General features: G+C 45.1%; 1 protein-coding gene across 5 annotated transcripts in view; it reads right to left on the reverse strand.

Annotated features, from left to right (window-relative positions):
• The window catches only part of EXT2 (exostosin glycosyltransferase 2), a 136439-nt gene that overhangs the window by 96629 nt on the left and 12388 nt on the right, over positions 1-27422 (reverse strand). For 4 of the 5 annotated variants that reach the window (XM_087423096.1, XM_087423093.1, XM_087423094.1 and 1 more), the window contains 4 exons: positions 23297-23413; positions 14770-14965; positions 12830-12969; positions 9983-10076 (listed from right to left, as the gene is read on the reverse strand). In XM_087423096.1, the coding sequence (XP_087279222.1) occupies positions 9983-10076; positions 12830-12969; positions 14770-14965; positions 23297-23413 (547 nt within the window). The remainder of the gene's footprint in view (positions 1-9982; positions 10077-12829; positions 12970-14769; positions 14966-23296; positions 23414-27422) is intronic. The other variant, XM_087423095.1, reaches the window with a different exon arrangement.

Below are 27422 nucleotides of genomic sequence, written 5' to 3' on the forward strand. Positions count from 1 at the left end.
GCTGCCAATTAATATGGAACACTTTTATTAGAGAGGCCACTTCCTGAAGCAATGCCCCATACTGAGGCATCGTTACAAGGGATTAACCCCCAGCTCACTTCAGGGACAACCGACGTTTAGATCCAGCAGACACCCCAAGAGGAGACTGTGACCACTCCACCTACCCTGACCCCTCGAACACGCTGCATCGTGAAGATTGTTCATAATCGTTCATTTACTGAGAACTTCCAATATCCTTAAATTATTCGTTAAATATTTTACTAAGTTTGTTGAAATTATACCATAAGCAGTAACACCAAGTTCATTAAACTTAACTAATTACAGGATACCAATTTAGTCCCCAAAATTTATAAAAAAGTAGTTCTATCACTTTAGATCTTGGGGCATTTTATTTTGTTTTACTGCTCATTTGGTTTTTATACCTCATTGCTCTCCCCACAGGAGCTACACAAGTAATAAAACAAACCCGTATTTTTTATTGTGTGCTCAATGAAAATCATCAATCCTAGATCAATAGCTATCTAACTTGACTAACTTACTACAAAAATCCTTGCTTTTGCCTCACCCTCAAATTAAGTGGCTATTTTAAATTGAATACACTTGCAAAATTGCTCACGTCCAAAATTATTTGAAAAAGGAAAAATAATGTGCTTGTGCCAAAAGCGCGCAGAGCAGTTAAAAATACATATCCATTAGACTTTGCTTATCTCTAGTAACTTCTTCCTAAAAGCTTTAGTTGGAAGAAGAGCAGACAGATATCAAGTACATTCCGAGGGCATATTCCACCCGCCCCAGTCCTTTGGAAATCAAGGCTGGAAAGTTGAAAGGGCATATTCCAACCAGCCCGGGTCCTTTGGAAATCAAGGCTGGAAAGCCGAAAGTGTAAGGATGCACTGTTTGAAATGCCTGGAAAAACATTCTGGTCAGGAGATGCCAGAGGTTTTGAAGCTCCCATCAAGCCACTGGCCTTGATCCAGATAATGGCTTTTCCTTCCCCTCAGCTGTCTGCGGCAAGAGTTTTCCCGCAAAGAAAGAAAGGAAAAGTGGTAGGAGAGGGAGGGAGGAGCAGCTTCCAGGCCCTTTCTCTGTAACTGAGAGGGTACAAAGGGCCACGTATGGCAGGCTGACATTTATAGAGGGCCTGGCGTTGCCATGAAGCACTCCGGGAGGATTACCGGGGGTTAGCAATCTGCTCTGAAAGGGGCAGCAGAGCAGACTGATGAAAGTCCCTGTAAATGTGATAACAGTGATGCTGTGGACTCGGAGACAGCAAGCTGGAGCTGGCAGACATGCGAGCACAGGTCTAGCCAGTCAGACGGCCTGTAAGAAAAAATCCATTGTCGACCTGGCTCCCCCGCCCCTTCAGGGCTGCCCAACTCACTTGCTGAAGCCTGGAAGCACAAACTGCCAGCAGAATGGCATTTCTAATCAGGGGATAAAAATAAAAGCCCCTGGAAAACTCTCCCTGGCCTAACCCTTGTGCCCTGCCCCCACCAACCAAGAGAGAAATTGATCCGCCCAACGGCGAGGCTCTGGACCTGCGGAGGTTAATTATCTTGCTAGTCTTTTCCCTCCAAATCCCGGCTGCACCAGCCAACCCCTTCTGCCTGGCATTTTTCTGCAATTGTAATATCAGAACTTTCACACGCCTGCCCGAGCTCCTGGTCTCGGCAGAAAGGCCCATATAGCTGTCAGCAAACTGATAAGAACTTTAAAATGACTCCGCAGGGCATGTTTATAAAGAGGAGCCGGAGAAGCCCATAAAGAAAGAGGGCAGGGGCCACGGAAACCAGCCGCTCACACTGTTTTAACGTGGCATTAAAATGAGCCGCAGATTTACGGCAGTGTGTTAGCCCCTGGCCCAAATCATCTGGGGGATGGAGCTCTCGTCTCCACACTCCACTGGGATTTTAAATCGGAGATGGAGCTGGCTAGAAGGGAATGGGGGAAGGGAGGCAGAGGTCGCAGGAGGAGAAGAGGAAAAGGGAAGAAGCAGAGAGAACCAGGAAAACCAGATAATGGAACCCCTTCACCCTCCAAGGATGCGAACAACAACTACTTCTCAAAGATATCGGACCCGTCCTCGTCAACTCACAGAGAGATTTCCTTTATGTTTAGTTCATACCCAGTAAACTCTAATTCTTCAACTGTTCACCACCCAAATGTCAATCTCATTTGAACTTTTCTCTTGAAGTTTATTTTCTACTTCAAAAAACGAATAAAATCATGATTTGGCAGAGAACATTTTAGAAGAGGGGAAAAAAGACTCAGTATAAAATTTTTTTTAGAAGTACTTTATCCAAATGTGCCAATGAATTTTTTTTAAAGGCCAGCTAGAGAACCACTGCTTTTAATAAACCATTCTGATTGTAACAGAAAAACAGAGAGGTGAACCTCCTTCCATGCCAAGATGTAGAAAGTACACCAGACCCACAGGAATAAACTCTGTTTCAAGTTTCCAAGCCCAGAAGCAAATGCATAATACATCCATGTTGGTAACTCACTGTGGTTCCTTAAGACCAAGTCCCATACCAGGAGGCTCCTTCCGATACTCACACAGACCAGGCGGAGCTCTCCCAAGTGACGGCCAACATGGAGCAGGCAGACCAGAATCTAGATGCTGTAAGGATACGATTTCATTTCATCAATACGACTGCCCTGTAGTATTACTAGCCCCAGGTCTGCGACAAGAATATTGAAGCTTGGGAAAGTTAAGTAACTCACCCACGGTCACAAAGCTGGTAGACAGACAGCATAGTTTAGGATTCGAATTCAGGTCTCTCCAACTCGAAAGCCCATGTGCTCTCCACTACCAACATTTTTCAGACTTTTTGGACTGGGACCCACACTAAGAAACATGTAAACACATTCCATACCACAACTCCTCCACAAGTCCATATACAACTGAAACAAAGGTTTCAGGAAATACTTATCCTTACTGTGTAATAGGCTGATATTTTCCTTTTTATTATATTTCATTTCTTAAAAATAAAAGGCCAGTCATGACCCACTGAATTGACTTCATGATCTGCTAATGAATCATGACCTTCGGTTTGGAAAATACTGCAGGAGATGAGGCCAAAATAAAGAAAAACAGTCATCACGCTGGGAGTCAGGAGACCTGGGTTCCGGCGAGGCTCAACTCTGGCCCTAACCACTCATTCTCAAGACCACTTGAACCCTAGGGCTTACCTGTCATCTATAAAATATGAGGAAAGGGTTGAACCATTTCTAAGGTCTCTTCCAGCTCTTTGATTTTTTTTCTAAATCTCCTTAACTGATACTGCTTTCCCCTTTCATCACACATCTTTTCATTACTCTCCACTTGTCATTCACCTTCCCTTCCTTCTAATTCTCCACCAAGTTCTCTGCTGCTGGTACTCAAAGTTCCCCTCGGTCCGCTCCATCGTACTTACTGAGTCTTGCTCACAGAAGCCAACCTCCGGGTGGAGGTCGGCACCCTCACAGAGCATCCTCTCCTCCTATCCGAGACTACTCAGTTGTGGAGACTCCCTCCACCTCCTGATCCATTCCTGACTCTCCACAGCACAACTGGGTGACAGCACTTCTGCCCTTTAATCTGCATATTAGTGCAAGTACTCTCCTCAGCAAACTGAGGGCCTTTCTTAAAGACAGGAGCTGTGTCCTTTTTTTAAAAATCTCTCTCAATATGTCTATACAATACTAGGAACAAAGCAGGTGCTTAATACATAGTTATCTGGCTGATACCCATTACGAAATTAAGGACTCTAATTCTCCTACATTTAGAGAATATCTGGGCGGGCTAGGAAAAGTCACCAAACTGATTAAAACTCGCATCCCAAGAAGAAGTGAGCATTTATAGACTACGTTCCATACACCACTCACTCAGGTTTGCCCTGGACAGGGGATGCCAAGGCTGCCAAGGAAAGCAGCTTTATGGTCTCTCCATCTGGACTGTGAGGGTTTAAATCTCAGAAGCTATACAAAATAACTGCAAATCAGCCCAAACCTTAAAGACAGGAAAATTTATTTACAGGCCCCAGTGCGCTATAAATTTGAGACAGTTCTATTAAAATGCTTTTCTTGGCTTCCCATCAGATACTTGGCAAAAGTCTTTTTCCAATAAGGTTCTTAATACCAAAGTTGAAAAAAAGTTAAACACATAAAAACGCTCTTCCTTAAGAGTTCCAATTAAATGAGTCCTTATTTTATCCTGCTTTAAACAGTGTATGTTGACTGGTCTCCTTCACAATATGGATTTATACGTTCAGGAAAACAAACACAGAGTATACAGTGTGACTGGAAAAAAATTCTGAAATTCAAAATATCCCATAAGTGATTACACTCATCCCCAAGGCTCTCCCACTGGCCAAAGAGCCTGGCTTTGAATCAGAACCAGGATGTCTGTTTCACAGGAAGAACTCCAGGGATCAGATCAATGTGCTCTGTTGAAGAAAGTGATCCAGTAGCTTTTTTTAGGGCGAGTACGAAAGCAGAGACTGGGAAACACAGCCTGGAGTGACATGTCAGGACCGGAGAGTGGGGAGAGGAAAGGAGACAGGGAATATTTGGCATTTTTAAAAAAGCCCTGAGAATTCAGTTTATGTATATAAAATACATTTCAATTTCACAGTGGGGAAGATAAGAATGACAGACATTAAATGTCGATCCTGGAAATAAGAAGTGAAATTTTTTCCACATTGTTCCTAATATATTTCCAGGGATGCGTCCAGTCCTCAATGTCTCGAGCAACCACTTTTTTGAGAAGACTATCCAATAAGCAGTTAGTTTGAATCACTGTGAAGTTCATCCTGATTTTTAGCCTCAATCCAGGCCACACAGCTCTGTGATTTGAATAAAGTTGTGGGCAGCAAAACAGTGTGTGCTCCCTGTCTGTCTCTCACATACTGTGTGGTCTTGGGAGCATTACTTTATGTCTCTTTATCCTCAGTTTCCTCACATTAAAAAATTCAGATTCTTCTTCTCACTGCCTACCTCACTCCTCTGTTTAAAGAGTTTGCTTTGTAAATTGGTGTGGGGGGTGGGGGAGTCAGGGAGAAATGGACCCAGACTGCCATATAACTGTCAACAGACACCACCGTGGAGCCACCAGCACGGGGAACCCTCAGAGAGTACGCCTGTCTGGGCCGCTGAGGTGTCCAGACATGGACATGTGAGGGTTTACACCTTTAGGGGAATCACAAAACACTTCTTAAAAATAAAAACTTAGACGTTTTAGACAGAAAACTTTATAAAATATATTACATAAGAGCCAATATTTTAAAAATACATGTATGCAAACAAAATTTAAACCTTCACTTAAAGATTCAAGGGCATCACCAAGAACAGCAATGTCTGTATTTCCTCAATTTTAAGATGCCTCATCAATAACAGCTTTAGGGGGAAGAAACAGAAACTATATTTAATGTTCACATTGATGGCAAAACTCACTTGGATGTCAGAAATCCGAAATATGAAAAACAAACATGTACTTCTCTGAACGGAGGAATTCTGCATCTTACAATGATACACCCAGGACATAGTGGACACTGCAAGCTGTCTGCCGTACATCCGACGTGCAGGGAGTTCTGTTTTTAAAATAATTTTCCATCTTCTCTATTCATGCCAGACTGGCAGATGACCCATCTCAGAGACTCTCACTTGTTGTCTTTCTCCCCTTCAAATTTGTGACTTCTAAACCACCATGGCTACAGAAACTGGATAATTCACGTGTTGAAACTACGTGTAAATAAGAAAAAATAAGAGCCTCATTTTAGGGGCCCTCTGTGAACAAAGGGCGTGACCTCTGGTGTACACACACATTTGCTATTCTGTGGTCTCTCCTGCTCTCTCCTTTATCACAGCCAGGCCTAACCACAGTCCTGGCAGGTGAGGGTACCACATGCCTGGGGTTTTATTTTCTTCAAGAGAAGTGTTTTGACTTTTTCCTACTCAGCCCATTTTATCTTCAAGTACTCCTCTGCAGCACAAATATCTGGTAGGCTTAACAGGAAAATATAAAAGCAAACTGAGATGGGTTAGGGGAACAGACTGAAAAGAAACTGATATTGTAACTTACCTAAGCATTAAAGGCGCGAGACAAAGGAAGATGCTGAATGTTTCTGCCACCTCAAAGGTTCCCAGTCAACTGAGTACAAAGAAGAGTTCAAAGGCAAGGCAGACTCCCGACTTCCACCTCCTGGTGTGGCTGAGGTTAGAGGTCACTGCTGGTGGAGCCACTGACCAATAAAAGAATGTTTGGAAACTCCACTCAACAGATAAACCGGGGATCCATTTACACCTTCCTCCCTGTCCACACAAACATTTCTGACCATACAGCCCAGTGTCTATCCAGCCTTCTGAGATCCTACATTGCTTTCTTTTTCATTGTGATTCAAGGGAGACTGGGGATATGAATGTTCCATTTGACTAAACATGAGTGCATTCTTCTTCCTGCCTTCCAGCGTGAGAAAGACGGTTGATGGGACTCTCCATCTTAATGCCTACCTCAAATGCCACCCCCCCCAATAAATCTGTCCCTGACAGCTGCAGCCCACACCTCCTCCCTCCATTTCAGACCCCTAATGTACTTTGGAAGATCTGCACCATCTTCTCAACTTTCTTTGTGCTTATACCCATTATCCCCAAGATGACTGTTAGGCCCTTGTGAGTGAGGATCACAGATTTCGTATTATCTCCCGTCATCTCCCCTGGGGGAAAAAAAACACTTAATTAGGGCTTCACTAAATTAATTAACTAGTTAATTTAGCTCACAGGACAATAAAAGGCTGACTGCTAAGTTGGCTTTATCCTGTGATAACTATTATCCTCCACTAATTGAAGGAACCCCATAAGCCGCCCCTAGCCTGCCCAGCGCCACGTCTGCCGGCCCTCCCGCTGTGGGCCTTCACTAGACGACGGAGACACAGGCTTAACCGCAGCTCTTCCTTCCTTCAGGCCCTCGCCCTCTGCGTAACTTGACGGCTGCTTCACTATCACCTCTAACGGCAGGAGGAACATTTCATTACTTGTCTTTGTCAGGGAAAACGTCTTTCTCGCTCGGTGCATCCTAATTCCCAAGTCACAAGAAGGACTTTCACGGCTGTGTTCCTCAGTCAGATCGTAGGAATCTGATCCACTGTACGAACTGATCCTGAACTCCAAGCTGCAAAATGCTGCTGCGATACCTTCACCGCCAAGATCCCATCCCGCATCTTGGGGTCAATTCAGAAACTTGAGCTCTGTTCCACGGAGGGAGAGCAGAACCCTGTGCTCAGCACTCTTTCTTCCTCACCTGAAAGAACCAGTCTCTAGAGAGCAGCTAGGAGGACAGTGTCAGCGTGAAGCACCAGAGTAGCGCAGGCATTTAGGATTTCTTGGAAACACTGCAACAGCCAGAAGGAAAATGAGTCACTTAAAAGTGGATGGAGACCTCTGCTGGCTCCTATTGTCCATGCAGCTCCTTCAGCTAGTTCTGATTTGCTCAGCAAGAAAATCAGACTCTGTTCCTCCGTCTCAGCTCATCTTTCTGATGCATCAACCAGGGCCCCTGGGGGATCAACTACCGATGTAACAGGTTTTCCCCTAAAAGTTTATGCTTGTCTTACAAAAGGATTCAAGTTTGACCTCCCCAAAGAGAATTCACTAAGGTGGAAAACGTTCCAGAACCAGGTGTATGCTATTGTTTCAGTTACTCCTGCCAAGGTGAGGTTAAATTGAACTACGGTAAACAGAGGGCAAAACGACAAGCATATTCTGGAAAGGGCCCTACAGAACACAAGAACTCTCCCTAACCTTAGGGAGACGAGGCCTGAACTGTTAAGAGAACAGCGGTTCCCAAGCAAAGCAATGCTGCCCCATGGGGCACACTCGGCAACGTCTATGGACACTCTTGGTTGTCACAACTTGGGAGGAGGGTGTGCTGTTTGCATCTAGTAGTTGAACCTAGTCGTCCTTTATACCTATCCAGGAATTACTTCAACCAGGTAATCTCACCTTGGGTTGAGATCTGTCCAGTCTAGGTGATTTTTGGAAGACAGAATGTTCAGAGACAGGGGAGCAGGACTGAATGGGGCACTGCAGTGGGCACTTTAGAGGGTCTGAAAGTAGCCAGAGAAAAGGGCATCAGAGGCCGAAGAGAGATTTAGAAAGGGAGGCAGGAAAGTGCCAGCACTGCCCTTCTTTTGCAGGTTGACATAATGTAGAGTATTCACCACCAGAGGAGGTAACCGGCCCTGAGGACGAGGCATTCAGGGGGAGAAGAGATGACCACTTAATTACCAGTGTTGTCATGGAGAGGAAGATTCTTGCTAAGGACAAGAGCTCCTTAGAGTTTTTAACAGCTGAACGGAACAGGAGAGATGGTCTAGCCAATCTCTTCATTTCGTAAGTGAGGACATGAAAGACGAGGGGGCTCTGGTGACTTGTCATGGTCATACAACTAACAGGGACAGCTCCAGGGCTCAAACCCAAGTCTTGTATTTCTTTGAAGCCAAATAACCTAAAAGCACACTGCTTTAAATGGGCTCTAGCCATGCTATCTCAACGGTTCTATGATTCCGAGCCTGCTACCGAAAAGGACCAGGCACGCCTGTCTCAGACCTGTGGTTCCCCAGCCACGCTCCTGTGGGACAACTGTGTTCTGTAAGCTAGCCATAGGTGCTATGCTCCGGAAATCAAATGATTCTCTTTCCCAGCATGAAAGTGGTGGGTTTTTTCTGGGTCTTCTTAGACTAGAGTCTAGTAAAAGATGGTATCGGATTTAGCAGATGATTCTCTATTTAGCTATTAATCAAGATGCCATAAAAAGAAACACAGGAGCACAAACACCAGGCCTCTTCAAGGAGCACTTTCTTCCACACGAGCTGTAGGAACCACAGGTTTAGATTAAGCATCTAGAGATCTCTGGACTGATCTTCTAATTCACTAAAACCCAGATGAGGTCAGCAGTTAAGCAACAACCGGGAAGCAGAGAAACTTAAACCGAACATGAGCATGCCACGAAAAAACTACGGCGAGGCTAAAAAGCAGCCTGTGACTTGTTTTCAAACCAGAATGCCTCTGCCGGCTACTAGTGTCCACGCAGCTCCTTCAGCTAGTTCTGATTTGCCGAGAGGCCTGAGACCCGTGCTCTGGACAAGGTCAAATACAGGCTCTCCACCTGAGGATGGGGGTGCAAACTGAAAACAGGGTGTGCATGGGACAGTCACACACTTAACGCTGAGAACCCTCCAAACTTCTGCTGCTCATCTCTTGCATAGATAATTGTGATAAAAATAAAAACTTTTAAGGTCCTTAAAAAAAAAAAGAAAGAAACAGAAACAACAAGCACAGTACCAATACTGGGATAGTCTTTTTAATTTTTTTTTAACTTGCTTGACATTTAAGCACAACTAAATTTCTTTCAGGAGAAAGAAAGGGCAGCAGGACTGAACGGGACACCCAGTGGAGTGCAGCAGACAGTGGAGAGCAGCCCAGGGAGAGTGGCATCAGAAGGTGGGCGAGAGACCTGGACAGGGCAGCAGGAGTGTGGCAGATGTTCCAGGGGACAGGAGGGGACCACTTATTTACGAAGGCCGTCTGAACTGGGGACCTCGGCCAGCTCAGACAACAACGTTCTCACGGTTAACAGCTACTCAGAGGCGTCACCCTGAAATGACCCAGCTTCCATGGTTGTCTTCGTCACTCCATCTCCTGTTGTGAACACAACTCTCCAAAGAGGTTCAGCTTTGCGTCCAGAACACCATGCTCCAGCAGGACCCTTACACTGTAGTTGGCTCACCTCAGGAGCGTTTTTAAATCTCTGACAGTTATTATTGCAAACCTTACTTGATGCAACTCACCTAAGACTGTTTTCCTCTGTTAAGTCTCGCTGGCTGATATAGGGGAAGAAATAAATCCCACTCACACATTCAGCTGCCGTTGCTCTGTATCCAAGCAGTCAAGAGCACCCCTTCATACCACTGTGTCACCTCCCCAACAGGCCTGCCTGGCCTCTTACCTGTCTCTGCATTTCTTCAACCTGTCTTTGGGGGATGCTCTGCAAAATACTGTACACATCCAACATCTTTTCTTCTGGCACAATCACAGATGCTCTAGAGACAAAGGCAAAAACAATTTATATATGTACAGCCCCTTGCACAAAGCACTTGTACATATGCTGTCTTGTTTAATTGTCACAGACAGAAACACCACCACCCGAAACCTCCTTCCGCCCCAGATGCCTTCCAGTGAGTGGTCCCTCCTCCTTCTCCCTCTCTCATGCTGGGGTTCTCTCCCCAGCTCCATCTTCTCACCCCCCACTCACTCTCCATCCAGCGTTCATCCTCCCTCCTCTCCCCCGCTGTGCTCCAGCCACACTGGCACCTTTCAGTCACTTGAACAAACCCCGCTCACCCCACCACAGGGTCTTTGCATGTGAAGTGCCACCCACCCAACATGCTCTCCTTCACTCTCCACTGCCCGCTCTGAACTAGCAGTGACTTTTCTCCTTTACTATCTACTCAGATCCGTTCATTATTCAGCACGTATTTATGAAGCCCCTATCACGTGCTCGGTCCTGGTAACACAACAGCGAACAAACTAGACAAAGACGGCCAGCGAGCAGAGGGGTCACGAGAACTCCTGAGGGAAGAGCACTCCAGGCAGAGAGACCAACAAGGACGCAGCAGGTCGGGAACGTTCCGCAACAGCGAGGAGGCTAGCGCAGTGCAGTAAAGCCGACGGAGGGTCAGGAGTAAAGAGAAGGGGGGCAGGCGCAGCCAAGGGGGCAGGGCCCTGCAGGCCACTCTAAGGACTTGGGCTTTGACTGAAGAGAAAGCCATCAGAAGGTTTTAGGCAAAGCACGGCACGATCGGACGATGTGCCAACAGGACCATTCTGCCTAAAGAGTCAGAACAAACTACAGAAAGCAAGAGCAGGCGCCGGGAGAACAGCTGGACACCACCGCAAATCCAGGCAAGAAACGCTGACAAGGGGGGCACTGACCACAGGGAGGAGAGCACAGAGCCGGCAGGATCTGCTAACAGATCAGACGTGGCGGGGAAGGCGGAGAGAGGACTCAACCATGACTCACTCACTGTGGCATTTAGCAGGGTGTGTAATTACATTTGTATAAATTAATTTATTAAAATCTGAACCCTCTCCCCCCACTAGACTAGTCCATTCCGATGGAAACACGCCTGGTTCCACTCACCGGCATACCATGAGTTCCTGGTATATTGCCTAGCACACACAGTGAGCACTTAACAAATATTTGTTAAAAACGTAAATGGTTTCTACTATACAGATGGGAAAACTGAGGCTCAAAAGAGATTAAATGATTTGCCAAGATCACAATGCTAGCCAGTAATAGAACTGGTTACCTGAACTCTGCCTGTCTGGCTCCAAATCCAGAGCCCCTCCACCACTTATCCATGATTATAACTACCCAAGCAGATCTAGATTCTCATGGGAATATCTTTTCAGACTCAGCTCAGGGTCACTGCCTCCATGAAGCCCTCACCAACTCCACTGCCAGCAACAGCATGTGTCTCCTTCTCACTCTTCTCCTGGCACCCACACAGCCAGGGCCACATCTCACGGCAGCATGCGGTCACTGCTGGTTTACTTGTCTATCTTCCACCACTAGACTGTGAGCTTCTTGGAGGCGAGGTCTGACCTTGATCATCATTGTATCCCCAACTAACACAGTACGTGGCAAAGGGCCCTGAGTGAATGCTTCCGGGATGAATCACTGACTGTAGGGGCCTCATAACTCCTCTAAGATATAAGGATCACACGCCCTCCTCGTCCAGGCTGACTGAGGCTCCCTGCTCTGTGTGGGCTCCCTCGCCCCGGGCATGCATCTGTTATAGCACTTATCACACATTATTATGACTGTTGGTTTCTCTTCCCCACTAGATTCCAGCCTCCTGGAGAGCAGAGACTGTATTTTCACAGTAGGCTTTCCAATAAATGTGAGCTGAGGGAGTGGACATATGAACGAATGCTACTTAAATTGTTCAAACACCTGTGGTAAGCAGATTTGGAGAGAAATATCAAAAAAGTTGAGAAAGAACAAGACAAGTATTTGAGGCAAAGTCAAGCCTGAGAGGCATACACAAAAGGAACTCATTTTCAATAATCTTTAACCTCCAAAGTCCTGGGGAAATGAAACAACATGAGCCTAGAGGGCCACTCGGTTAATTACAGCATTGACAGCCATAACCAAGCAGAACCTCCGTCTGTCCATCTGTACAGCGGGAAAGTTTGTAAGCTTTCATCCATGGAGAGGATGAAACCACTCCACCTCCAGCTGGTAACGTTACGCACACTCAACTGAGACTCCAGAGCAGTGGTTCTCAACTGTGCTACCAACCATACCTAGGCAGCTTTAAAACACAGCATTCCCGGGGTAAGGCCCAGGATTTTCTCAAGTTCTCCAGGTGTGTATACTCTGCGGCCACAGCTGACAAATCACTGCTCTTGGCCACAGGTTGGCAAACATTTTCTGTAAAGGGCCAGACTGTAAGTATTTTAGGCTTTGTGGGCCATATAATCTATCACAACTACTCAGCTCTGCCACTGGAGCACAAAAACAGCAGGAGACAATATGTAAATGAATGGGTGTGGCTGTGTTTCAATAAAACTTTATCCACAAAAACTGGCAGCCTGTCAACTTGGCCCAAAGGCCTCAGTGTGCCAACCTCTGCTCGGCCAATGGACTAACTCCCCTGATGAAAGTATAGCAAAACAGCCCGAAGCATAGTTCTCAAACAGAGGGATGCATTATAATTACTTGGGGGGCTTTTAAAATCTCATACACACAGAACCACTAGTGTAAAGTTTACTAAAAGGTAACACCCACCTCTTCCAGTCAAGAACTTCAGAGAAAGGCAGAATGTAGGAGTCTGCAATGACAACTGGGACACAGCCAGCCCGCAACACGTCACTCAATACCGCCTGGCCCAGCCGAGCCCCACGAAGGACCACACAGAAGGTAGCCTCCTGCAGAAACACAAGCAGAGGGAGGGGATTACAGACCAGCTTTGCTGGTCCACTTACTCTGATCTCTGCAGACCACGAAGTTCTCCCAAGGGCTGAAGTCAAGCAATACTGAGGCATCCCGACACAAAAATACTAAAAGGTACCCACTCACACCAGTAAAACTGAAAAGCCTAAGCGGTTGCAATGTTTCGTATTTCTACTCTTCAGCGTGACTTCAACGCCTCCACTGTTGGCATTCTGAAAATGTTCAAAACCAGAGTCCAGGTCTTCTCTGGCCACTCAACAACATGACTGCCCACAGACTGGCTTCTCTGAGCCCTAGTGCACTGTGTAAACACACCGTGGCTCAGCACTTACCTCCGCCCACCTTGTAATAGAACTATTTTGTCTGGGCATATCAGGCTCTCTGGAGGACCCACTAAAGGGAAGGGATCAAATCTCCTTTCATCTTTCTACTCTCCATGGCATCTAGCAGTGTGCTTGGCATACAGAAGATATTCATTTCATGAATGCAATGCCCTTGAAACACATTAAGACACATATGTTCTATTTAGAAACAATAAATCAAACACAAAGTAAAATCTCAAAAAATTTCTTCCCCATTCACTCCCTCACAAATCCACCCAATGTGGGGAACATTTGGGAAAAGGAGAAATGTACAGGAGAAAAAACGTTTGCAATAGGCAAATCAAAATAACACCCTATCTCTAACACTCAGTTTCTCCCAAATTTTGCCTCTTCAGGAGAAAAAGAAAGATTAAAAAACTACTGTTTAATCTTTAAAGCTAGAGAAAAGGAAAGTTCAGGAAAAAGAAATGAAAAACTCAATCTGCCGAACTCCTCTGGGACTGCATGAGAAAGAAGGAGAGAGGAAGAGGAGACTCAGTCACGGCGCCCGGAGGCGCAGGTAGACAGCTCGGCTGCCCTAAGAGTCGGCGTCCAGATGTGGACACACGTGCTGATAACCACTTTTCCTGTCTAGACAAAGGTTACTATAAACACCCCTGCTCACATCACCACTGTTATCAGTCAGACATTACAGCAAGGTGCAGCCTTCTTGAGAGAAGGTATTTTAACAATCTCAGCATGGGCCAGTTCTCTTTGGAGACTAAAAAAAAGCCACACCGGCTCCTTGATATTTCTCCTGGAACTAACCTGTCTGTATTTTAAATGTTTAAGGGAAGAAGACTCACTTTCTCCTTTCCTAGCCCCCATGCTCTTGGAATGTCAAATATCCTGCTAGTAAAACACCCCCAAAAGGACTACCCTGCCCATGGTTACGGAAACACCGCCATTTCCATGACTTAGGAAAGGGCATGCTACCGGGAGGACACGTGAAGGGTGGCAACACCACCAAACACAAAACAGTGACAAAACATAAAAACCTTACTCCCAGGAGAAGCTGACGGTGGCCGTGTGGGCTAGCACAGTCAGAGGATACGAGCTGCCACCTGAAAGGAGGACACTGCTCTGGACTGGCTCATGAGCACAGGGGTAAAGGCAAAATACACTTGCCTGCTTTGTCTGTGTGGCTTCTTTGTAAATCTATCTGATTTGTGTTTTGAAGGATAATGAACACTTGAAAGGACACTCATAGGCCACGCAGCTCTGCACGAACAAGAGGCCAGGCACGAAGCCACTGGAGGGCTAGGCATCCAGTAAAGAGCAGTACTACGCTGTCTTCTCCGCGTGGCTAATTCTCCCAGTTGTACGTGGAAAACAACCCGTTTGTTGGGGTCAGCGTTCCCTGGTGGCAGTGAGCTCTCCCGAGCCTTGAGGGAGGTCACGCAGGACGCTCACCTGCAGCACCTGGGGGTAATCGAAGACGTGGTGCCTGTGGCAGCGCTTCCGCAGGGACAGGGCGCCCTCGGGGAGGTGGGTGCATTTATCCAGCACCAGCACCGACTCGCCGTGTTTGGCCTGGAGGGCCTCCAGGTCCTCTCTGTACTCGGGATGGACAGCCATCTGAGACGACAAGAGGAAGTATCGCCGTGGACTGCGGAGGAGAAGAAAAGGGGACTGGAGAGCCGCAGCTGGTATGGTAGTCAAGGTAAGGCAAATTTTAATATTAAACTTACGGCAGTGTCTTCTCACTAGTCTTCACATCCCTTGATTTGTGGGGAAATTATACTCTGTAGCATTGCTGAATACTTAAAATATTATATACTGTAAGAAAGTACGGTATGACTCATCCACATGCTGAAATATTATGCAGTCATTAAAGATTTTATTTGGGAAAAGTTCTTAATGTTTTGAGGAAATGCTTACAATGTGCCAAGCTTGGAGAGCATGCTATAAATATGTGTGTGTGTGTGTGTGTGTGTGTGTGTGTGTGTGTGTGTGTGTGTGTGGAAAAAGAGAGAAATTGACTGATTGGTTGGTTGATTATTTGGAAGAAACAGCAACATGTTATCATTACATGGTATTAGTTATATCTGAGTTCTCTGATCTGAAAAGGAACTGAGAGTTGGCTGCATCCTTCAAATAGGAGAAGAGGAAAACTGATGGGCAGCGCTGGCTGTAAAAGCAGAAGAGGTGAGAGACTGCTGCCGGCTGCTGAACGGCATCCTCATGCCCCGCAGAAGCTCCAGGGAAAGAGAGCCCCCATCGTCAAGGCCATGTGGACATTAGGAAGACCAAACTGGTCGTTGAGAAGAACAAGCGAAAAAAAACTACCTTTGCCAAAGGATGGAATCAGCCTTAACACCTTGAAAGCAAAGATGCTTAAAAGAAACTGGAGTGAAGAAAGGATTTCCAAGGGTCTAGTGCCATTTAGGTCTCCACAAGAGACAAACGCGAACACAAAGTTAGTAGGCCAGAAGTCAGGGGGAAGATTCTGAGGAGACCAGATGGTAAGTAACTCCCTCCGGGAAGGTAAGATTCCCATAAGGCAGAGAGGTTACAGATCATAAACACTACATAGGTTGAGGGATTACTGTCAAAGAAAAGAATAACATCAAGCAGGTTCCAGGAAGAAATGAAACACCCACCAGACTCAGAAGCAGAACTCACTTCAATCTCCTCTAACTGGTATAGACCAGGGACCATACTAGGGCTATGCCTCTCACAGGCAATGCCACCAGGCAAGCTGATACGAGTCTGTACCTAAGAAAGGACCAAAAACCTATACTCTGTGAGCCCATCTCTCCCTCTTTTTTTCCTGCTTTGAGGAGAAAGGAAGGGTAACTGTTTTTCCTTAGTTCCTTAGACTTACTTGGACGTTCTAGCTGGGGAACACATTACTCATACATCCACGGCCAAACAATAATCATTCTCAGACTGAGAAGGCCGTCATCTTCCACCGAGCATTAAGCTCCAGGTCCGAGACACACAGAGCAATGAGTGGATAAGGTGGACACTCGCCGGACCAGCCAGATCAGCTCCACTCCAGAAAACAGCAAGACAGACCTCAGCCAGGTGGCTTTCAAGTCCTCAGAACCATTTCTTTGGTAATTTCTTTATCTAGCTGAACTAAAAGCAAAGGGTATTTCCCACAGCACGGTTAGGAAAGAAAGGGGTAAGCAGATTCCCTAGAACTTCACTGTCTAATAACAATTAGCCATGCGAGGCCATTTAAATTTAAATTTAAATAAAATTTAAAACTCAGTTCCCCAGTCACATTAGCCACATTTCAAGTTCTTAATAGCCATAGGTGGGTAGTGGGTACCTGACAGCACAAATACAGATCATCTCCTCACGACAGAAAGTTCCATTTGATAGAGCCCCCTAGATGGCAGTTTAGACCCGGAGACCAGAGTTAAGGTAAGTGGAGATGAGAGAGACACGGAATAGCAAACCCATCAGGGAGTCAGTTTGGATTAGTGGCACAGACTGGTTCCTCTCATTCTGGGCAATTTCCTCCTAAATTACAATTTATTGAACAATATGCTGAGTATTTATAGCCAAAAGTATTCCTTCTAGACACCGAAACCGACTCTTGGATTGTACTCCCAGCCCTGAACCTCAATAACTTTCCTTTTGTAAAAGCATTAATCTTCAGAGGGATGACTTCGTGATGGAAAGAGCACACAGAGAGAACACTCGCAGATCATCTCTAAGTGAACACCATCTCCAGTCGAACCAGAGAACAGCGTCTCTGTAACCAAACTTGTCTGTGCAAATAGGAGAGAGACTTACAGTTGAACTCAGAAGGCAAGCAGGAAAACCACCTTAACAATTAAAGCTATGTGAAAATGAAATGGACTGAGTTTTCTACTATAAATCAGAAAACTCTTCATTAAGAGGTGATAGTGAAAAGTCATGCATCAAGTTAAGGCTAAATGCCCCAAAGGTCATTCCAGTGGTTCTGTGACGGATCTCATGGAGCACTGGTACTTGCTGGATGTTTCTGGAGACTTTCTATTTAAGTAGAGCTGCTGGCATAAAACTGGTGCCCTACACTGTCCAGAATAAGAACAGACGCGTTTGCATCCAACAGGGTGTCCATGCAGGAGGGTGCAGTGTTGAAGTCCTAGAGGGAAGGGGTGTTTCTGCATGGCAGGGTGGGGAGATGGCCACGTGGAGTGTTGAAGCCCTAGTGGGGTGAGAGCTTCCACTTGGGGAAGAGTAGGGAGGTGGCCCAGCGCAGCGTGTGAGAGTCCTAAGAGGGGGACTCAGGTTTCTGCACTGGGAGCAGAGGTAGTGGTAGCTATGGCAACCCAGCGTGGGATGCTGGAGACCAGGTGAGGTGAGGAGGGCATCTGGGCAGCCCAGAACAGCGTCAGAGCCTGGGCAGGCTGAAAACGGTGCCCCAGTTGAGGAGGGCGATAGTAAGGGTAGTATCACCCAGTGTGAGGTGCTGGAACCCAAGAAGGCTGAGGAGGGTATCTGTGCTAGGGGTGGGGAGGAGACAGCAGCAGGAGCACAATGTGGGGGCACTGAAGTCTGAGTGGGGGTGAAGAGGGCATCTGTGCAGGGAGGAGGGCAGTGGCAGCAACAGAATTTTGGTTACACACAAGAGGGTCAATCAAATAAGTAAAAATATTGAAGATAACGGGAGCCAGATTTCTCACTGTCAGAGAAGGGAGTTACAAATACCGAAAGTGAGAAAACCAGGATGCTCCTGTGGTGTTGGGTGGAACTAGAGATATCAATATGCATGCATGATTTTCAATATACACAGGTAGAGAGAGATCCATCTATATAGATACAGAAATAAATAAAGGAATGTGTGGTGCTCAAAGAAACTTGAGTAAAGAAGGCCTCTGGGTTAGATTTTATTGTTGAGAAACCAAGTTCTATTTTAGACATTCGGTCACCAGGATCACCGGATCCCCACTCCATTGTCAACATAAATGTGCAGATGTGAACAAGAGTCTAAAAACGTTCCCCCTGCTCGCACGCTGCTCTCCCTGACCTGACAGATGGCTGATGGGTATGCCCATTTTAGTTTTAAGCAAACAAAATTTTGAGGTGGGTTTGTTTTTCTTTTAGGAACTAAAATTACTAGCTCTGCTTTCATGTTTCCTGCCAGCAGTGCTGATCTCTAAGTTTAAGTAAAATCATGCTGAGAACTCAAAGTCCCCCTCGACAGTAACAGTTGTAAACTCCCGATTTAGCTCCTTTCAGAGGGAAAATGACAAGAATTCCAGCTGAGGCCAACACAGCTGTGAGAAGAAGCTATCAATAGCAACAATCCTCTGCTCCCATTGAAAAAATACTGAGAGATTTACAATAAAAATAAAACACAGCTCTCGCTATCTATGCAGCCCTCAAGAGATGTGGGAATTCCCTTACAAAGAAACTCTCACAAAGCAACGAATCCGAAGCGTGGCCATGAGGTTACCCTCCCGCTCCACCCAAGTCCCCGGAAAGGGAGGTGTGTCTGGAGCCTTCTTCGCCTCCCTCTGCTGCTGTTGCTTCTTTCTCCTGGAGGGGGGGGATGTTGTTTATAAAAGAAACACCACAACCCACAGGGCCGCACGGCAAGCTGGCGGGAAATGGGCAGCGCGGGTCAAGCCGAGGTGTAGAAATCCAACGGCGGCCAGCAGAGGGAGGACGTGCCCAAGGCGGCCTTTCACTTCCTGCTGCGACATCGTTCCTCTATCCCGTTTCTGAACCACAGAGCTTCAGAAATTAACTGAGACCTTAAGTCATCCAGTTAAAGATCTTCATTTCGTCCCGTTATACATAAAAATTAGAGAGATTATGGTACTAAGAAAATACCACCCACATAACGGTTTAAATCTGTGAAAGTAATTTTTACTGTTCAGAGTGGTTTGTTCTCCTTTGTTTTGTTTTCACTAAATCTTTTCTTTTCAGTATGTTTTCTTCTCCTGGATTAAATCTGAAGGGAATTAAGAGTCCTAAACCAACATAAGGGAGGTAGATTATGCGTACAAGAGAGAGCAGATAACGAAGGGAGTTTAGTGCAGGCCGCCTTAGGAAAGACAGAGGCCCCGAGGCAGCCGAGCCGCCCTGACAGACCCGACCCTCACCCGCCCACTCTGCTTCTCCCAGGCTCTCCACCGCAGCACAGATGACGTCAAGACCCAATAATTCCTCCTGTGGAAGCTGCCCTGTGCACTATAGAGGTTCAGGGGCCTCCACCCACCAGATGCCAGGAGCACCCTGGCAGAACAGAGCTAACACGGCAGGCCGGACTGCTCTCCTTCGAAAGGTTGGTCCTGGCTGGTGTACAGGAACTTTGATTTTGGGAAAGTTCCCACCACGCCCAGAACTGATAAGAGTGGCTCACTGTGTCCAAACTGCAGAAATACTACGGTTTATGCTGAACACCTGCTCTCCTTCTGGGAGTCTGGAATTAAGGCACATGCCAAGCAGAGACTGCCCATGTGATTAGGTCCCAGTAAAAACCCTGGGTGCTGGGTCTCTAATGAGCTTCCCCGGTGGACAACATTCACACACGCTGTCACACTCTGTTGCTGGGGGACTTAAGCACGTCCTGTGTGACCCATCCATCAGGAGAGGGTCGTTGGACACTTGCATCTGCTTTCCCTGGACTTCACCCCGTGCACCTTTTCCCTTTGCTGACTGTGCTTTGTATCCTTTTGCTGTAATAAATCACAGCCATGAGTACCTCCTAGCAAATCACGGAAATTGGAGGTAATCTTGGGGATGCCTGACACACACACCCTCACTCCTGACAGTCAAAAACAGCTGTATATACTGCCAAATGTCCCTGGGGAGGGGCAAAATCAATGCCCCGCTCCTCTTGAGAACCACCAGCCTAGCCACTCTTGGGCAAATAGGTCTGCAATAAAGGTCTGATTTGAACTGAAGTGAACTGAATTAAATTTAATAAAGTAAATTCCAGAACAACTTCAGAAAAAAAAAGAAAGAAAAAGAAAAGGGTTAAAAACTTTTTAAAATCATACAACTGATTTAAATTTAAGTAAATGCTCACAGAAGCAACAAACTCTCACAGAAGCAACAAACTCTTTAAGTTTAATTGACTTTTCTCTACTTATTATAGTTATTCATATCTAATACTACATTAATGCACCAAAGTAAGATGCCAGCTACACAAGAGAAACTTGTACCACCCCAAAGGGTACCAGCTGGGCTCACACAGATAACCCTTTCTCAATTTATGGAAATCCAGGCTCAAAACATGGCATTGAACTATATCAGTTTCTCCAGTCTACAAATTCTCTCTATAAGAATTATTTCTGTATTTTCATCTTGATGATGATCCAAAAAAATTAGCATAGGCATATTTTTGCTCATTTTTAACGATGAATACTGCTAAAAATTTTTCCATGTCCACGTTTGTATTTAGTGGGCTAATGAGAAGAGACAAAGACCTAAAATGTAAACCACGTAAAGCAAGTACAGCAAAACGCTAATGACAGAATCTAAGTGGTGGGCAGACGTGTTCACTGTAAAAATTTTTAAACTTTGCCGTCTGCTTGAAGATTTTCATAATAAAATACTGGGGAAAAAATATGAATCATGCATCTGTACTAGATGAAAATAAATGATGTCACAATGTGCTGTATAAAGGGAAGCTTCCTAGTGGTTCAAACAGAAAATGTGGTAGGAAGAAAGACATCACCATCCAGCAGGCAACAGCACAGACACACCAAACCAAGAGACCCAGAATTAACTCACACTCACCTTGAAAGACGCAAGGCAGCTTCAAAGAGAAAGCCTCAGCTATCACACTATGTTAACCCAAATGTTATTAGTTTTGTAGATTTGTTTGTATTTAACTTGTAAATTCGTTTTAGTTTTGTAGTTGTATAAGCATGAGGAGTTGAGCCTTTTTTTATTTGTACTTATTCAAGTCGCATTTTAAAAAAAAAGTAATTAAAATGCAAGTCACCGTGAACAGCCAAAAGAAATCTTGAAAAAGAAGAACAAAGTTGGAGGACTCATATTTATCTATTTCCAAACGTACTACAAAACTACAGTAATTGAGACAGAGTGGTAGTGGCAAAGGACAGACATACAGACCAATGGAACAGAACTGATAGTCCAGAAACAAACTCATGTATCTTTGGCCAGCTGATTTTCAACAAGCATGCCAAGACCATTCAATGGGAAAAGAACAGTCTTTTTAACAAGTATTGCTGAGACATCCGGATATCCACAAGTAAAAGAATGAAGTTGGACCCCTACCTCATACCATATACAAAAATTAACTCAAAATGGATCAAAATCCAAAAGATAAAACTATAAAACTCTTACAAGAAAACATAGGCATAAATCTCTGTGGACTTGGATTAGGCAATAGTTTCTTAAATATAATACCAAAAGCACAAGCAACCAAAGGAAAAATAGACAAATAGGATTTCATCAAAATTAGAAACTTTTGTGCATCAAAGGACACTACCAAGAAACTGAAAAGACAACCTACAGAATAGGAGAAAATATTTGCAAATCATATACCTGATAAGAGTCTAGTATCTAAAATACATAAAGAATTCTTACAACTCAACAATAAAAACACAACCCAATTTAAAAATGGGCAAATGATTTGAACAGACATTTCTCCAAAGAGATTATATAAATGGCCAATAAGCACATGAAAAGATACTCAATATTATTAGTCACTAGGGAAATGCAAATCAAACCCACAATGAGATACAACTTCACACCTACTAAGATAGCTAGAATAAAAAAAGATAATAAGTGTTGGTGAGGATGTGGAGAAATCAGAACCCTCATACACTGCTGGTGGGAACAAAAAATGGTGCAGCCACTTTGGGAAAGTCTGGCAGTTCCTCAAAAACTTAAACATAGAGTGACCATATGACCCAGCAATTCCACTCCTAGGAATATATTCAAGAGAACTAAAAACATGTTTACACAAAAACTTGTACATGAATGTTCACAGCAGCATTATTCATAATAGCTAAAAAGTGGAAATAACCCAAATGCCCATCGATTGATGAATGGATAAACAAAATGTGGTATACCCATATGATGAAATGTTATTCAGCCAAAAAAGGAATGAAGTACTGATTCTATGCTACCAAATGGATAAACCTTGAAAACATTAGGCTAAATGAAAGAAGACGACACAGAAGGCCACATATGGTATGACTACATTTATATGAAATATCCAGAACGGGCAAATCCACAGAGATACAAAGTAGATTAGTGGTTGCTGCTGGGGGCAGGGGGTGTGAGGTCTGGGGGCAGAGATAGCAACTGCTAAGAGGTATTGGGTTAATTTGGGGGTCATGAGAATGTTCTGGAATTAGATAGTAGTAATGATGATAGTTGTGCAACTTCGTGAATATACTAAAAACCACTGAATTGTACACTTCAAAAGAGTGAATTTTATGGTATATGAATTATATCTCAATAAAAAACTAATAAAATAAGTCATCTCTGGGAGTCCACTAATAGAGAAAAATCCAGAAAGATGATCTAAACAACAAGTTCATGAACCTTTCTTTCTTTGCACTTGCCTGAGGCTAGAGGGAAAAATGTTTAATGTTTTAAAAAACGTTTAATGGGCTTTATACATTGTCTAAATAACCAAATTTGCTATGCCTAAAGTAAGTTTCAGAATTTGGTCCCAGGCCACATGGTAAAATACACACACAGGAGAGAAACGTCTTCTCTTTGGAAAAGGTCTCTCACTTCTCGAAGAATCCATAACGGCTTTTAAGGGGAAGTTTGGGATGCTTAGGGAACGGTTCTCATGTTCTGTAAGCAAACGATTTCCTTGAGACTTATTTCTGAGACCAAATGCTACGTGTGGGTTTTTACATCTCACCCAACATGACATTTCTTGTGTGGCAATATACAAATCAGTCCCTTCATACATGAGCACTTGTCACACAAGTAAAGAATACTATTATTGTCACCACGTTTGTTTAAAGCTCATTGAGATTCTCACCATGCACCTTACCCGGGCCCCTTCTCTGGGAGGTCCACCTCAGCAGACAGCGGACTGTAGACAGGAATGCTGACATCGTAGCCCTGTCGGTAGGTCCACGTGGAAAAGCCACCACCAGCCAACAGAGCCCTGAAAGCAAAGGATTTGTCAAACAATGCGAAAGAAAGAAGGCTGCGTTCTGATGAGCTCTGTGGAAAGGGACAGGAGTCACTGAGTCTTAATAACAACAACAGCTAATGTTTACCAAGTCGCTTCTCTATAAAGACACCCTCCTGCGTTCCATCCCTGAGGCACCAGCCTTCCTCTGGGGTCCTAGGTAGTCTTTCCTTACTTTTCATTTTTTTTTAAATACGTCACAGCCCAGGGCCAGCCCCGTGGCTTAGCGGTTGAGTGCGTGCGCTCCGCTGCTGGCCGCCCAGGTTCGGATCCCGGGCGCGCACCGACGCACCGCTTCTCCGGCCATGCTGAGGCCGCGTCCCACATGCAGCAACTGGAAGGATATGCAGCTATGACATACAACTATCTGCTGGGGCTTTGGGGGAGCGGGGGGAAAGGAGGATTGGCAATAGATGTTAGCTCAGAGCCGGTCTTCCTCAGCAAAAAGAGGAGGATTAGCATGGATGTTAGCTCAGGGCTGATCTTCCTCACAAAAAAAAAAAAAATTAAAAAATAAATAAATAAATATATCACAGCCCAGAGAACGCCCTATGATGAACAGCCCCTCTGCTACCTTATTCAGATCCATTCACCTCTCCCAAAAGTCACGCCCTACTCTTAAACACATTTACAATAACAGGAAAAACAACAGGTCTGCATAGGAAGACTCGCTGGGGTGCTCACTCACTGACCCACTGACGAGAACCTCAGGAGACAATGGGCACAGAAAGCAGCGGTGACGGTAAAGTACAACGTCTCGCGCTGTACATGCCCCAGGCTCTCTCCAACTCCTGCCCCACTCAGTTCTTTCCCCTGCTGTCCCAGAGCCACGTGTGAACCGTGCAGCCTCCAGCAGCTCTCACCATCATTCCAGCTCCTCGGTCTTATTAGCCCAGCTCCTCTACAGGAAGCAGAATCCAGAACTGGACCACTGGTGCTTCTCTTGCAGTTTGCATGCACTAGCTCTAACTCTCCTTACTTAGAAAGCCGTGGAAAAAAAAAAAGCCGTGAAAACGCTGTTGCAATTGGATCCAGCAAGCAGTGCAATGACACTTCACCACAGAGAGGAAGCAGGAGTATACCACGCCGACTTTCCCTGTTCTTCTGTCCCCCGGGCCCCACACCACCGAAATCACTTACTGGGGCAGAGTTTTGCCCGTCCCACGCACTGCACAGTCTGAGCCCAAACTGTCTGAGCTGAGAAACCACATTTTTTGCAATATTGATGGCTACCAATCCCCTCCCTGCCCTGAGGACAGCCTACATTCCCTTCTCACATGACCAGTTTAAGTTCAAAGATTTTCAAACCACCTCTGGCGATCCCACTCTGTTTAAGCTTTATGGAACCAAGACCTGGTTGGTGAGGTAATGTGCAGGCTAAAACCCTCTCCAGTTGCCAGTCTACTCTGTAACCTTAATGACCACCCTCAGTACCAACATGCAGTCTTATTTTCCTGATTAGCCTTCAGCAACGAATCCATCCAGCACAAACTCGGGTGGGTTCCATGACCATCATGGCAAGCAGACCGCGTGGGCCCCCTTGACTGCTGCGCAGAGAAGCAAACATGGATCCAGCATGCAGGCACCAGGCAGTCCAGGTGAGCCAGGGGAGTGGATGATTAGGTAATTGCACCCACGGCCCAGAGGAGAGGGTGTGCGTATGCGGTGAGACTCACACCAGCGTTGACTGCGGCTCTATCCCTGGGGCCCTGCACTGCTGCTCTGTTCCAGGCGGAGGGTGGGGTCATGCACTGGGAGTGGGAAGGCCTGCAATCTGAGGTATGCATTACGTCATAGATCACACACGTGTGAGCTCCATGTGTGATCTCGGAAAGATCCACGCCTGCAGTTACTCCAACAGGCCCACGCCAGCCCTGCTACCAACAAGACTTCACCTCTAAGTCACTGTATCTTCTTCTGCCAAGGTTTCCACAACATTATAACGCAGGAAATATTGTAAGTATCCCTTGCTTTACAGAACACGTGTTTTACACTGACTGAAAGTGAGTTTCTGAGAAGCACATTCTGTTTTCCCATTATGTATCCCCAAATCAGAGATCAGTTCCAAAACTGCAAGAGACTGAATAGAAACCCTGCAGCTGAGAATTAATGTGATGATCAGAGTCATGCCAGGCCAAGTGCTGTATCACCCCAAGTGTCCCCAGCACCTTCCGGGACTTCCTGACTCTAGGACATCACCTCTGTCCCCGAGCCCCCCCACGCCTCGTGTACTCCACCATCCTTACTCCTGGTAGTTCTCCTCTGAGTATTCACAGTGCCAGAACACACTTCATCTGCAAGTTTATCCTTTGCTTTCTTCTAAGCCAGGCATGTAATCGAGCCTGCAAATTCCTCAAATATAAGGCTTCAGGGTTTGCAAAAAAAAAAAAAAAGCTAATTCTATTGGTCATCCTTATTTGTTTACTGAATCAAATAAACCATAAAAAAAAATATTTATGAGGCGCCAGCCCGGTGGCATGGCGGTTAAGTTCATGCATTCCACTTCAGCGGCCCAGGGTTCATGGGTTCGGATCCCAGGCGCAGACCTGCACACTGCTACTCAAGCCACGCTGTCGCAGCATCCCACATACAAAGCAGAGGAAGACTGGCACAGATGTTAGGTCAGGGACAATCTTCCTCGAGCAAAAAGAGGAAGATTAGCAACAGATGTTAGCTCAGGGCCAATCTTCCTCACCAAAAGAAAAAAAAAATTATGAGACAGGTAAATTTGAACAATGGCTAGATATTTGGTGATATTAAAGAATTACTGTTAATTTTTTAGGTATGATAATAGTAACTGTAGTTACGTTTTTTAAAAAGCCCTTATCATGCAGAGATTCAAACGGAAACATTTACAGATATAATGATGTAATATCTGGGATTGCTTCTAGATAACCTGGTGAAGGACACGAGTACAGAGCAATGGAGACTGGCCGCAAGGTGCTGATCACTGAGGCTGGACAGGGCACGTGTGCTTCCCTGTGCCAGTTTCTCTTCTTCTATACAGGCTTGAAATTTTCCATAACAAGTGCAAATAAACAAATATACACCCACACAAAAGTAGAAATTTGCGAGAGATATGTGCAAAGAAAGGATAACAAAAATCCAAGTAATAATATTACAGAACATATCTGAGAAAACAAACATCAGTAAAGTAAGGCCTGAAGAGGTATAATTTGCTCCCACTTAAGACAAAATGGGTATGTGTGTATATATATGTGTGTGTGTTTGTGTATAAATCCATAGAAAAAAGACTAGAAAAATACACAGTATCTGATAGAAGTGATTACCGCTCAGTAAGGGAGGGAAAAGAGAGGAGAGTTTGGAAGTACATTTTACATTTTACTCCTTACACACTTGCACAGTGTCCCAATCTTACACAAAGAAAGTATACATGCAGCTTATATGTGTATGATTTTTAAAAACTGAAAGAGAAATAAAAACAGGTGTAAGCAACATAAAAGATCTATTCACTGAGCAGACATTTCCCTCAGTCCTGGTCCCTGCATTTCCCCGAGCAAAATAATTCTTAAGTAATCACACCCATGCCTTTAGGCTGCAGGAGATCTTAGAAGCAGGCTAATCTAGTCCGCCTGTTTTCTAATTTCCAAATAATCTGATATGCAGCTTATGGTTCTTGCCTCCTCTGAATCCAGAAGCAAGCACAAAGGATAAGAAAAATTAATAAACAAATCTACTATTCCTCACCCCAACCAGAAGACCACCTAGGTTTCAAAATGAAATTTCCCACATGCAAAGATAAAGGAGGACTCTATGTGATTCACTACTTGCTACAGGATTGCCTATAATCACTTACAAAAACACACGCATAGGGAAAACGATTTAACCTTCCTGATCCTTAACACCTAAGCCCCTAAGGAGAACTTAAACGTTCTCCTGCCTGCTTGACACTTTCCTACAGAGAAATGAAACCCCACTTAACATGTGCACTTGATAAAAATAAAATCCTTCTTCCATGCAG

Source organism: Ceratotherium simum, chromosome 34 (genome assembly GCF_057802395.1).
Source record: "Ceratotherium simum simum isolate JZ-2026a chromosome 34, ASM5780239v1, whole genome shotgun sequence".
In the NCBI taxonomy this organism is placed as follows: Eukaryota; Metazoa; Chordata; class Mammalia; order Perissodactyla; family Rhinocerotidae; genus Ceratotherium; species Ceratotherium simum.